General features: G+C 39.9%; 1 protein-coding gene across 1 annotated transcript in view; it reads right to left on the bottom strand.

Moving 5' to 3' along the window:
* Positions 1 to 14,634, bottom strand: part of LOC136877104 (uncharacterized) — a 168,067-nt gene that overhangs the window by 19,486 nt on the left and 133,947 nt on the right. Inside the window, exon 6 of the mRNA XM_068225426.1 lies at positions 6,354 to 6,482. Within this exon, the coding sequence (XP_068081527.1) occupies positions 6,354 to 6,482 (129 nt within the window). The remainder of the gene's footprint in view (positions 1 to 6,353; positions 6,483 to 14,634) is intronic.

Raw genomic sequence — 14,634 nt, 5'->3', positions numbered from 1 at the left:
GAATTTACTATCTCCCGGATGCGAGCTCACAGCTGCGCGCTCCTAAGCACACGGCCAACTCGCCCGGTATTATTGTTATTATTACTATTATTTAAAAACATTATTATACTTCGTTTTTCAGTGTCTGAATGCTTCAGAATTTCACTGCTTATTGAACAAAGGGAGAGGTTTTTGTCATCAGACGACGAGAACGACGCCAAGAGTGCCATGTGATGGGCACATTCTACCAAATGTGGGAAACAACAGCCCGTACTGAGTGCCGACGGAATGGAGCGTCATCGTCTTGATGTGGGGGGGGAGCAAACGGAGAGACATACATTTCAGTGCTCAAGGAAAGGAAGTGCAATGCATTGCGTTCTCCCCTTAATGAAAAAATTACCTCAAGATGTGGCTTCTTAAATTTAATATCCGATTCCTACTGTATGTCCTACCCCTTAGTCCTGTTTCCTGTTACGAGGTTGGAAATGAGGTGAGGTGAAATGGTATGGCATATTTTTACGGGCGGATGCCCTTCCTGACCTCAGTTGAGGAGCTAATGGAGATGAAATGAATGGTGATGAGTGAAGCTGGGAAAGGAGGTTGAAGGAATCGGCTGTGGCCTACGAATGGAACTGGAAGTAAAAGTGGGAAAGCACAGAAAACAGTTCTCTGGACAGTCGATCTCTTCTCCCGAATGCAGAGCTTAGCCCCATAACTGTAGTGCGTTAACATGCGCCGCCACTACGCTCGGGGGATATATCATTTCACTAACTGTTAGTATTTAGTACCGACATTCTCAATCGGTAACATGAAGGGAGACGAGTGGGCCTGAAGCCCATCGTCGGCTGTCCTGGGAGTTGTTTTCTGTACTTTCCCATTTCCACTTCCAGGCAAATGTCGGGACAGCTCCTATTCATAGGCCACAGGTGATTTCTTCCACCTCCTTACCCAATTTCTTTCACAATCATTCATTTTGTCTTCATTAGTTCCTCAACTAAGGTTGGCGACATGAAGGGCATCCGACCGTAAAACAAACCGGTACCTTATAATTTCGTCTTACCTTATCCCTGACCCTGTATCAAGAAAAGGGACTAAGTGGTAGGAATACATTTTACAATTCGTAAAATAGAAAGGTCGGAACATACATTTTTAACAAATATTCAATTAATTAATCAGTGAAGTTAGTACATTTAAATCAAACAAGTAATCAACTGACGTGAGTATTACCATTGTTCACTCCAGTAAAAGAGATAATATTGATTCATGGAAGTGTTCTGAAGTTACAAATTCTTAATAATAATAATAATAATAATAATAATAATAATAATAATAATAATAATAATAATAATAATAATAATAATAATAATCCTGTCATATTTCCAAGGAAAACTAAAATGAAATAATAAATATTAACGCCAGAAAAGGAATCACTGACTTTCATCAGCACCTATCTCTTACCAAAGTAAAATTTCAACCCAACAGGCACAAACCCAAAACCTTCAGAAACCGACGAATCGACCTGTAATTCCTTAAACACATCTCAGACACTTTTTTTTTGCAAATATCCCCTACCAATCTCCTTGCAGCAGGGTAGAACCCAATGAGACACTCCTGAAAGCTTCCCAAAATATCTGCATACGTCACATCCCTCCATCGAGGAAACACAAACACAGACGGTGGAAAGACACCTGCGACAAAACCATATAAAGACCCTATAATAACTGGAATTTCCATAAAACTGACCACAACTGGCATGAATTCAAGAAAATTCAAAAACAAACCAAAAATTTAATCAGATCCGCAAATTGAAAATATGATCAAAACAGACTGGCAGAAATCGAACAAGATTTTTAGGAAAATAACACACAGAATTTATGCAGAACCTTCAGACAGAAGTACCTGATCAAATTACCAGGCACATAGCGTTTGTTTCAAATGTCCAGAACAAATGGGAACAAATAATAAAGGGAATCATAAACTCCGAGAAAATTATTTGAATGGCCTTTAAAATTTCCCAGAGAACAAACCATATTTGAAAAGCCCACACCAAATTCAAATTCAGAACCCCCACATTAGAAGAAGTAAAACAAAAATTATCCCAGAACTAAACGGCAACAAGACATCAGGAGAAGATGAATAATTGCCGAAATGTTGAAAATACTTGGTGACAAACAGGCCCGAAGTATTCAAGAAATCTTACAGGACATCTGGTATACTGAGGAAATATCCGAGGAATGTGTATTAATATAGCCACTTTACAAGAAAGTGGATAGATAACTATAGAGGAATAGGAATTTCTCTCATATCGATCAACTATAAAATCTTCTCTAAAGGCCTATTTAATAGATTAGGCAGGATAGGCAGGATTCCGATCATGCACAGAACAAATCCTAAACCTAAAAACCATCATACAAATTCGCAAAACCAATAGAGGAATTCAAAGTCAACAGAAGAAACAACGAAATTGATCCAAAAAAAAAAAAAAAACTCTTACCAACAAAATATCAAAAGTTAAATTTCTAGGGGAAATATTCGAACCGATCGAAATTAGGACCGGTGTCCGACAAGGAGACGGATTTTGCCCAATAGTATTAAAACTAGTTTTGGTAAAAGTGCGGCCCCGTGGTGTAGGGCGTGTCGTCTCAAAACTCACGAGTCTCAAAACTCACGAATTCCAGGAAGAGGATTAGTAAGAACAGTTTTCTCTACCTGGGCCAGTCTTAAAACTCACGAGCAGGACCAGTTCCTCATTGAATGGATAAATGTATACCCTATTAGTGATGGGGTAATGGAATACTTTTAATAATCGAATAACTTCTATCCGGTTATTTAAATAATCGAATGAATAATCCATTTAAATAATCGAATGAGTTTCAAATATTATTCAGTTATATCGCACAAAGTAATCGGATGCGTCATGAATAATATTTTTCAGTTTAAGTGTGTCGGGTGGATGACCTATTGAAATAAGCGAATAGATAAACTCTTACGAAAAATAGAAATACGATTTTTTCCCAAATGAATCTCCAAGTATTGAAACTTTTTTTTTTGCTATTTGCTTTACGTCGCACCGACACAAATAGGTCTTATGGCGACGATGGGATGGGAAAGGCCTAGGAGTTGGAAGGAAGCGGCCGTGGCCTTAATTAAGGTACAGCCCCAGCATTTGCCTGGTGTGAAAATGGGAAACCACGGAAAACCATCTTCAGGGCTGCCGACAGTGGGGCTCGAACCCACGATCTCCCGGATGCAAGCTCACAGCCGCGCGCCTCTACACGCACGGCCAACTCGCCCGGTAGTATTGAAACTAGATGAGTGAATTAACTGTCTTGATCTTAAATATCTCTAAATGAAATTCTTTATTCAACTAAATGCCGCCTTCTGGCCGCATAATGGAACTAAGTCGCAGTACTACCAACTGACAGAATAACATCCACAGTAACCCCTGCCTGTCCTAAGGTTAAGCGTAAGTCACCGGGCACCTCATAATCCCCCCTGCGGTCATCGCAAGCACCTGCTGTCCGGAGTCGTGAATTTTGAGACTCATTAGAACGTTTATGTTAACTACCAGTTTGTAGTTGTGAGTTTTGATACTGTTTGTAACTAATTTTAGCCCGTGAGTTTTGAAACTCATGACTTTTGAGACGTAACCGTGTAGGGATAGCGTGCCTGCCTCTTACCCTGAGGCCTCGGGTTAGATTCCCAGCCAGGTTCGAGGTTCACTCAGCCTACGATATTAGCATTGAGGAGCTAATTGACGGTGAGACAGGGGTTTCGGTCTAGAAATCCAAGAATAACGGCCGAGAGCATTCGTCGTTCGGGCTGAGCAGCGGTCGCTTGGTAGGCCAAGGCCCTTCAGGGTTGTGGTGCTATGAGGTTAGGTTTGGTAAAAGTGGTAGCGATTCGTGAATGGAAAAAGGAAACTAAAGGCCGACTTCTGAAAACAAAATTCACCTTGATTGCTTAGCTTTTGCAGATTACCTTGCAATCTTTTCCAATAACAGACAAGAAGCAATCCGGTCCATAGAAAAAACATGAAATGGTGGCAAAAACCGGACTACAAATTTCTTTCGAAAAGACGCAGTATGACAACCAGCCGATAATAATCAAATTCTGAAAAATCTTTCAAGTAGGTAATGTTAATATTCTAGGCGAAATTATTCAACCAGCAGGGCTAAATCAGGAAGCAAAGAAAGAATTGCAAAATTACAAAGTACACGTACTTACAAAAGCCCCTGGAACAGATACAACAGAAATCTATATAAAATGCAAGATTACAACAACACAGTCGTCAAGCCATAGGCACTTCGGAAATTTTTGAAATGACGAAACAATCACAGATACAGCGGACACCTATACAGACTCGATAACAATGGGCTGACCCTGAGAAACCACAACACTTTCTTGGTAGAAATAAAGACCTGCAAGAATTGGGTATTGTCGGAAAATTCATTCAAGATACAACAAAGTTTAGAAGCCTAAATAAAACGTAATCTAAATTTGTAGAGAAACCTAAAAGTAAATCACTAGATGGACAGAAGAACTCAAAGAAAAACTCAGTGAACGAATGAAGAAATACTGGGAAGAAAAGAAGAAACAGTGTGCTAGTAAGTTTAAATAGGCTCTTTAACTGGAAATAAGAAATCAATGATGATAATAATATATGAATGTCATTTTCATTATAGTTTGTTAAGTATTTCAGCGTTCAGTCTGTAAGCTTTTCTTGAATGAACCCAGCGCCACCTTACTATATGTTTGCACCTAGCACTGTACTCACGCTTGCTTCTGCAAGTCATACAGCGAAATAATTAAAATCCAGTTTAAACTTCGTCTTCTATCTCTCTCTGCTTATCATGACTTCTAAGACTTAGTTCTTAGCTGGAATATATGCACATCTTCGTCGAACGATTCGTTTATGTCATAGTTTATCTCTTTATTATGAAGACCATTCTCCCATCGTTCTCTCCTGTTTTTAAAAGGAATCGTTATCGCTACTTTCATGTCAGTGATCTTGTTTGTGAGGCAGGCAATGGCAAACTATCTCACTACCTACTACTAGCGCCACCATCGGCTTTTGCGGTTTCTGAGTAACTCCATAACCTTTAGTGGTGGTATTTGAGGACCTAACCAGCCGCTGGCCTGGTGATTTTTTTACAGACAGATCTGGAGCTTATGAATTGTGTCTACCCATCTTTCACTCCTTTACAGGAAAGTGTGCATGAACACGTGCAATGTGACGACAATTTCGTCTATGAAATTATTATTCGATTTCTCTCTTCTTAATACCAGGAATGAAGAACTGCGTCGCTGAGGCAGTAAAGGGGTGCTCGGCTCACCCGAAAAGACCTGGGTTCGATTCTCCGTCACAGTATTCGGTAGATAGTAGGTTCGAACCCCACTGTCGGCAGCCCTGAAGATGGTTTTCCGTGGTTTCCCATTTTCACACCAGGCAAATGCTGGGGCTGTACCTTAATTAAGGCCACGGCCGCTTCCTTCCAACTCCTAGCTCTTCCCTGTCCCATCGTCGCCATAAGACCTATCCGTGTCGGTGCGACGTAAAACAACTAGCAAAAAAGATTCTCCGTCAGGAAGTCAAAATATTTAAGAAACGAGATTTCCACTCCCGGAGGTTCATATCGCCCTATGGTTCACTCAGCATATGCTAAACATGAGTAGCAGGTTAATTTCTGGGTACAGAGGCGGCCGGACGTACAGATAACCGCGTTACTCCACCAAGGGTAGTGGTCAGTGGAAGCCTTTACCTCCCACCCTTACAAGGATGACGCTGCTTTTTTTAAATACCCGAAATGGCTCATCCGCTCCAGTTTTGCCTCGTCTCCCCACACTTTCCTGAAATTCGTTCTTCTTATGTTACTCTTTATCCAACACCACGCCAGTTTTGTAGTTGCTGATTTTCATATCATACTTATCACATTTATTTCCAAATTATTGCAAGCTTTTGAGACTCTTATCATTCAAATCATCGCCATTAACTAAACTGCTGGCTTCATTTTAACAGAACAGTGGTTAGTTTAGTGTAAAATATTAATTTTGGGGATTAGTGAGACGTTTCTTTCCTCTGAGTTTTAGAAGAGATATCTTAATATTGGTTTACAAGATGAGTGTTTTTATTAAACTACTAAAACAATGGTAATAAATATAAGTTGAGTTATCTTAATTTTAGTCTTTCTTTTACTTCATGTTCATGAATAATAATAATAATAATAATAATAATAATAATAATAATAATAATAATAATAATAATAATAATATTAATAATACATTTTCAAGGTACTGCCTGTTATGATACTGAAGTGGGGTGCCTATAATTACCGTAAAAGTACATTTAGCTTTATACTGTAGACAATACTTACGACAACGCCATTCAGGGGCGTAGCAGACTGATGGAATGAAAACAGGAACACAGCCATTGTAAATGTCCCGCGATTTGTGCAGGATATAGTTGTGACTAGAGACTTCGCACCACGGCTCTTCTACGACACCTGTGTAATGGAAGTTAAAATATTATAAATACCAGAACCGACTTAAATGCAATAGTTTGTTTATACAAGAAAATGCAACTGTTAAATAATAGTCCGTATAGTAAAGTTGATCTGACGCCATGGAAATGCCATTAGAAATAATACCAAGATTTTGTTGAGGATATCCTTTCTATTTCTCGGCCTTGTAAACAGCTTTGGTACTATTCACAATCATGCTGTTAAGACTATGGAAATGTGTATCAAGTAACCATAATTATCTCTGGAGATAAATTATAGTTATGATCTGAAATTTTTAAAGTTATACAGGATCTCTTTTAAATACCGAAAGCAAAACTTTGGTGCTATTCAGATGTATTATGCTGATAAGGGTATGGAAATATGGAGCCAGGAACCACAACATTCTCGGACAATTAACGCTAGGTTTGAATTAAAATATTTAAACAGAATTTCTCCTTGGCCTTGCTCACCCACACGCACGTGCCTACTTCGGTCACCAGGCCTGTGTTTTAGAACACCGTGGAGTAGAAACAGTCGCCTTCTATAGTCTCAGGATACATATTCACACCACGGTCCGAAATGTCGTGAGTTTGACTCCCGCCAAGAATTTTTTAAATAGACTGCGCTGGATTCCCAACTCAGCCATCCTAGAAGAAGTTTTACACAGAATTTGTAGGCCGTACATTGCGATAAGGTTACTTCTGTTTATTTATTTATGAAATGTATCTATTTATTTCGCTTCTTTCAAGGAAAAAGGAGGGTCGAATGTAATGATTCACGACGTTTTATTCTGAAGGTTTTCATTTTCACGACCTCTGTGGCCCTTGTATTTCCTTGGCCTATATCATCATTTTTCGAAGTGTCAGATATCTTCATTTTTTTCTCTCTGATTAGTGTTATAAAGAGGATGGTTGCCTAGTTGTACTTCCTCTTAATTCAATAACCACCACCACCACTCCCATCGCTGGGTTCCATACTTCATATTTGGTCACTGCAAGTGAGACTTGTGCTAGACAACGTGGAGGCAGGACAGATTTTTCTCCGGGTACTTCGATTTTTCCTGTCATCTTTCATTGTAGCAGCACTCTCTAATATCATTTAACTTCATTTGTCAGTCATTAATCACTGCCCACTGTCGGCAGCACTGAAGATGGTTTTCCGTGGTTTCCCATTTTCACACCAGGCAAATTAAGGCCACGGCCGCTTCCTTCCCAGTCCTAGCCCTTTCCTGTCCCATCGTCGCCATAAGACATATCTGTGTCGGTGCGACGTAAAGCCAATAGAAAAAAAATCACTGCCCAGAGGAGTGCGACAGACTTTGGCAGCCGGCACAATTCCTATCTTCGCCGCTAGATTGAGCCTTCATTAATTTCATTGCTGACCCGGTCGAATGACTGGAAAAAGGCTGTGGGTTTCCATTTATAACTTTGTATGTATTTACGCATCGCTCTATAGATATGATTACTTGATTCCAAATGCCACTGGGACTGTCACCAATGAACCTAGGGAGCACGAAACTATGGAATCAACACTTTTCTCGGTCATTTTGGCCGTTTTCTTTTTCAGCCCTTCTGAACCTCCATACCGATGGAGGCTGAACTTGAATTGAAACGGTATAGAGTGTGTCACAGTTCATCTCAGCGACCCCGAAAACGATTGATTCGACACTAATATCGACCGTTTTCTATTATGTGCTAGGGGTGTCTTACCCCCATAGTGCTTTTCTAGACAGCAAGTCACATGTGTAACAATTTATGAGTTTATTATTTATGTATTTGAACAGATCTCTTGTAAATATCGAAAGTAACACTTTAAATTTTAAACGTCCTCCTCTCCACTATGGGTGCCAAGAATTAACATTTCTTGTAGACAGGGTTAACCGCAGGCTTCTAAAAACTAAAATTTGGTTCAGATGGGTGGAACAGTATGAATTTGTATACTGAACAGACGGATGGACAGACAGACATTCTGCTTATTTTTATAAGCCATCCCTTCCCACCCCGCTAGGGGTGTCTTACCCCCACAGTGCTTTTATCCAGACAGTAAGTCACGTGTGTACCAATTTATGAGTTTGAAAATGTGGATCCAGTATACTTCGAACACCAGGCTTGTATTCTACTGTAGAATCCTTGAGCTGACGTTGCCGTGGTTACGGCTGGTCATTTCCTCATCCGATTCCAATAGCGGGGTAGTGTGATGACAATATCTCCATAACGGTTGGTTTAGGCACTTAAAACATGTTCTTCGGGGCCCGTAGGCCCTTTACTGAGTTTTGTTCTTCGCATCGTGAGGTTTATAATGAGCTTGGTCTCGTCCTTGTACGACAAATTCAATATTTCGCCTATATTAGCCTATATTAATGTGCCAAGGGTCATAAATCTATGGAATGGAGAGGGTTGTTAAAATTTCTTGTAGATGGGATTACCTGAAGGGTCCTAAAAGGTAAGTATACAAAATTTGGTTCAGATTGGTGGAACGGTATGGATTTGTATAAGGAACAGACGGACGGATGGGCAGACATTCTGCTTAATATAATGGATGGCTCCGAGCACAAGCAGACCAAGCCTATTTTTTACATTTTCTTTGATGCATCATTCATAACTAATGTTAAAATGAATACTTTTCAGTGCTACAGCAGACCAAGTCCAAACTTCATTATTTTGCCATTTGTGGAAGCACTTGCTAGAGATCAGGAAGTAATTGCCATATGTTTTCAAAGCACAAGGAGGCCAAGTCCATATGTACCCGGCTACTAATAAACAACCTGTGTTAATAACTATTTGCTTTCATTTTAAAGTAACTAATTATGGATATTACGAGTATTAAGAGTTATTTATATGATCAAGATTATGAAGCATCGAGTGAAAGTGTGACTTCTGATTTGTATAAGAACTCCAGGTAAGATTTATTGTTAATTTAGTTTTTAGGTCAAGTGTTAATTGTAACCTATAGTAAATTTTAATTTCTCACGCAACACATTTACTGTTAATTTTGAATTATAAGGTACCTAGTGTTCAAATACTGTATGTACGTACATAGTATTACAATTTAAGTTTTCCCCCATTTCAGGACAGGAATTTTCTACAGCTAGTCCTATGCCCGCTAAGCAAGATTGTCAAGTGGGAGTCAGCAGGCCTACTAATGAACAAAATAAGAACATACATACTGAAGGTACTGAAACTATATCTTATATACTTTATAATATTACATTTATATCGTTATAAAATATTACAATGTAAAAAGTCTTTTCTTTTACATGTTTTAGGGGAGGAATTATTTACAACTACTATCCAACAAGTTCAAATAGCAGTCAGAATGCCTAAAAATGATCTAAATAATGACATTCGTGCTAGAAGTACTGCGAGAGGAAGAAAAAGTACACGGGATCCATCCGCATAGGAAAAAAAGAAAGCAGTGTAGAAACAGAGGAGAGGGTTATACCAATCGTGCCGGCGTAAGTGTTCTTAAAAATCTCTTTCAGTTTTTGGCTGTAAATGCAGAAATTATTGTAGTGTTAAAATTAATGTGGAAGCTCGCCAGAATATTTTAAATTCTTTTTGGATGTTACGTGAATATTCATAGCAAAATACATTTTTAATAGAATTAGTACAGGCATGCACTGTTGCAAGAACTCGTACTCTGGTTATGCTAAAAAATTACATACAAGTACGTTCTACAGGTTGAATGGCAAACAATTCAGGTTTTTAAGTCTTTTTTTACAGATGCTTCAAATCAGTTGGTGTAGACTCTACAGATGTTTTTTCAAAGAAGAAGATTTTGCTCTTACTGACAATCGAGGTAAAAAAGATCCCTGCCAACAAAATTGACGACAAAGAAGTTTTTGAAGACATCAATTTCTTTCCATTATATCAAAGCCATTACACAAGAAAGATAATCCTAATAGGAAATATCTTAATCCTGACTTAACAATTCGTAAAACGTATCTGCTTTATGTTGAGAAATTTAAAACAAAAAAAAAACAAAACACAATGCCAATCAAGGAAAGGTTTTACTATGATGTATTTAGTACCAAATTCAATTTGCACTTCATACCACCAGCTAAGGTTACCTGCCGTAATTGTGATGAATTAGAATTAAAAATAAATTGCGAACAAGATGAAGTAAAGAAAAAGGTTCTACAGTTAGAGAAAATATCCATTTGGCTAAAGCAGATCAAGCAAGACATTCTCTTAGGGAAGATCAAGAACTAGCTTCTTGCAAAAAAAAAAAAAAAACTGACTTTTGACTTGTACAAGGCTTTACCGTTCCCATTACCGTTCCCAAAGTTAGCTACTTCCACTGCATACCATAAATGGAACCTTTATGCATACAATTTTGGTATTCATGTATTTAATTTTGGAAAATCATTCATGTGTATGTGGAATGAGCTGGAGATAGGGAGAGGCTCTGAAGATTTGGCATCATGTTTGGTGAAAAATTTAAAAATCCATGCATGCATTCGAATAATTGAGATGAAAGGAGAAGAGATTTTACCTACTAAGTCACCTGAAGATTCAGCGGTAAACAGGAACAAACTACGGATGGCAATGAATTCAGCTGGTTTAATATTCGATGGCTGCTATTTCAAAGAGAGAATCGATTTATATTTCCGTTTAAAACAACTCTGAATTCTGACGTTGGCTTTGATCCTGTAAATTTGTAAAAGAAGTCCCCTGGCCGTCCACTAGAAAATTTGTTTCTTGTTGAGCAAAGTGCACTCTATCCAAGTAGACGTGTTGTAACAGAGGCAACAAAAGAAGGATAAGGATTTATTGCCTTACATTCCACCTATGTACTTTCTATAAGAATCTTCCATGTGTGTCACGTACGAGGTCTTCATGTGAAGTAACTCCTGACAATGAAGCTCAGCCAGATGAATTGTTTTATGTTTAAGATAGTACAAAGAAACCTTGTGTGTGTTTTAGTGGATTAATGATCTCTTAAATTAATTTAATTGTATTTCAATACTTCATTGAACAGCATACATATGTTTCAAGGTTTTTATGTGACATCTGACGATCAGGGTGAAACACATGAGTTGTGTATGTTTAGGGTTTAGGAACAATATTTTCCTATTGATAATGAATCTTGTCCGCCTCTGCGGTGTAGTGGTTAGTGTGATTAGCTGCTACCCCCAGAGGCCCGGGTTCGATTCCCGGCTCTGCCAAGAAATTTGAAAAGTGGTATGAGGGCTGCAACGAGGTCCACTCAGCTTTCGGAGGTCAACTGAGTGGAGGTGGGTTCGATTCCCACCTCAGCCATCCTGGAAGTGGTTTTCCGTGGTTTCCCCACTTCTCCTCCAGGCAAATGCCGGGATGGTATACCTAACTTAAGGCCACGGCCGCTTCCTTCCCTCTTCCTTGTCTATCGCTTCCGTTCAGCATAGCAGGTGTCATCCTCCCCAGTTGTATCCCCCGACCCAATGTCTCACGCTCCACGACACTGTCCTTGAGGCGGTAAGGGTGCGATCCCTCGCTGAGTCCGAGGGGAAAACCTATAGATGTGAACAGGTATGTACTATTAAGTATTGATAACATTGCGATCATGTAGGCCTATAAGGTATCTCCTATTTTACGTGACAGTTGCAGCTATGGAACCTTTAGTTGACTGTTGATATCCTGGTCATAGTGATGGAACGTCCACTCTTACGCGTAATTTGAACCACGAGGATTTGAGAATTCACTAAGAAAATAGGCAGGCGACATGCTGGGAAAAGAATTCACACGCTTACGCAAAAAAATAAAAAAAAATAAAAAAAACCCCGCAGTTTTGATGACAGCTTTTAGCCCTGATATAATTTTATTCTTCCGCTACGGTCTATGATACTATATTTTCTTCTATTTGACAAAATCTAGTAACTTTTGACCTTGGTTTATAGCCATCTGCAACAAGTTTTAAAGCGCTTGCTGTCATTAGATTGTGGTCCTGATCGTCGTCATTTGGCATTCTTCAGTACACACGAACGTGTTTCATTCGGGTGCCATGACCTGTGAGTGACACTGCTGGTGGATGACCTCACCTCGGCTACGAGGATGTTCACCTTGACCTGGCTGTTGACTGGGAGACACTACAGAAGAGCTTGTTCCCTCACGGATACCGGCTCGAATCGTTATTTTTTATTTAGTTTGCTAGCGGTTTAACGTCACACTAACACATACGAGTACAGGGTTTTTAGCGACCCAGGGATGGGAAAGGGCTAGGTTTGGGAAGGTAGCGCCAGTGGCCTTAATATTAAGGTACAACTCCAGCATTTGCCTAGTGTAAAATGGGAAACCAAGGGTTTATTTAGTGTTCTCTTTCTATTACACTCGTACCTTATTATTGTTTGTTTCCTTATGCCTTTTACCTTTAAATCCACATGAGACTAAGGCATAATACATAATGCCCCTGCCATGCTCAGTGTCTCAGACGGTACAGCGTTTGCCCTCTGAGTCCAAGCTGGCGATTTCAATCCCACCCTAGTCCTGCGGTACTTCAAGGGGATCAAATACGCCATCGTCGTGCCGGTAGAATTACTGGCACTTAAAAGAACATATGTGGGTCAAAATTCCGGCATCTAGGCGTCTTCGGAATACCTAAACGTAGTTAGTGAGACACAAAACCAATAACATTCTTATTATCATTGTTATTATTATTACTACTACATAATGCCCTTAAATAATACAACAAAGGTTGCATGAAGTAATCGACTTAGAGTGATTTCGGTCAACAGCTTCTGGTGTTTGATGTTCAGCTGATAACCTGTTTGCCTATAGTGTCTGTACTAGTGTGTAATTTGATTATTCATTTAAATGGAAGTAGGAATAGCTAGCGGCGAGCTGGCTTCTACGACAGGCTGCATTCTTCTGACGCTGAAGTTAGAAAACCATTGGGAAACAAACTCGACAGTGATGATAGTGGGATTTTAGCCAGTTTTTCTTCAAAGTCTTTTTTGAAATTGACACTGTATTTCATGAGAATATCTAGTTCCAGTGTAGAAGAGCCGGGAATGAATCCGAATAAACGAGGTGGGAAGCCATACTGTCAACTTCTAGACCACGCCAATACAAGAAAGAGTTTAACGAAACATCATGTTCGTTCCTCTATACTCCGGCCCTAAGTAATTTACTATGAATGGAACTAGGCAGAGAAGTCATTGGCTGAATGGTCAGCGTTGAGGCCTTCGGTTTGGAAGGTCCCGGGTTCGATTCCCGGCCGGTTCGGAGATTTTAATCGAGTCTGATTAATTCTCCTGGCACGGGGATTGGGTGTTTGTATTTGTCACAACACTATCCTCTTCATATTCAGACAACACACTACACTACTAACCACCACAGAAACACGCAATAGTAATTGCATCCTCCATGTAGGATTGGCGTCAGGCAGGGCACCCGTGACCCCACAGATGTGGAAAAAGCGGAATAATAATAATAATAATAATAATAAGGAATTAGGCAGAGAAGTAATAAAACGATTTATTTCTCCCTTCATTTCCTCCTTTATTTATGCAACACGCGATTTATAGACAAACTAATAATATGGGTCCTTGTTACTATATAGGATTAGTACAAGGAAGTACTTGGGTTTGAGCTCGACGATACCGTACAGACCGAATTGTTAGTGTCAATTGTAATTCAGTTATACCAAACCAAACGCCATGGCGCAACAGCCCTGAAGGGCTATGGCCTACCAAGCGACCGCTGCTCAGCCCGAAGGCCTGCAGATTACGAGGTGTCATGGTGTGAGTAGGACGAATCCTTTTGGCCGTTATTCTTGGCTTTCTATACCGAGGCCGCAATCTCACTGTTAGATAACGCCTCAAATGTAATCACGTAGGCTGAGTGGACCTCGAACGAGTCCTCAGATCCAGGTAAATTCCCTGACCTGGCCTGGAATCGAACCCGAGGCCTCCGGGTAAGAGACAGGCACGCTATCCCTACACCGCGGGGCTGAATCGTTATTCAGCTATACTAACTATAATTAATGGATAGGACCAGGGCCTCTCAGAGTGCATGCAGTGTGCATGGTGCAAAAGACGACTTCGCTTGGTTGACCAGAGTGCAGACCCCCATTCCTCGATTTGGAGGAATAGCGCTGTCTCTCTTTTTCCCCACGCCTGTCTCGCTCGCTCCGCCTATCTCCCTCTTCCTCACTTGCTCCGTAGCGCTCCAAATCC

The sequence above is a fragment of the Anabrus simplex genome, chromosome 1, assembly GCF_040414725.1.
Source record: "Anabrus simplex isolate iqAnaSimp1 chromosome 1, ASM4041472v1, whole genome shotgun sequence".
NCBI classification, from domain to species: domain Eukaryota; kingdom Metazoa; phylum Arthropoda; class Insecta; order Orthoptera; family Tettigoniidae; genus Anabrus; species Anabrus simplex.
Note: the sequence above shows the minus strand (reverse complement) of the source record. Positions and strands in the feature narration are given on the sequence as shown.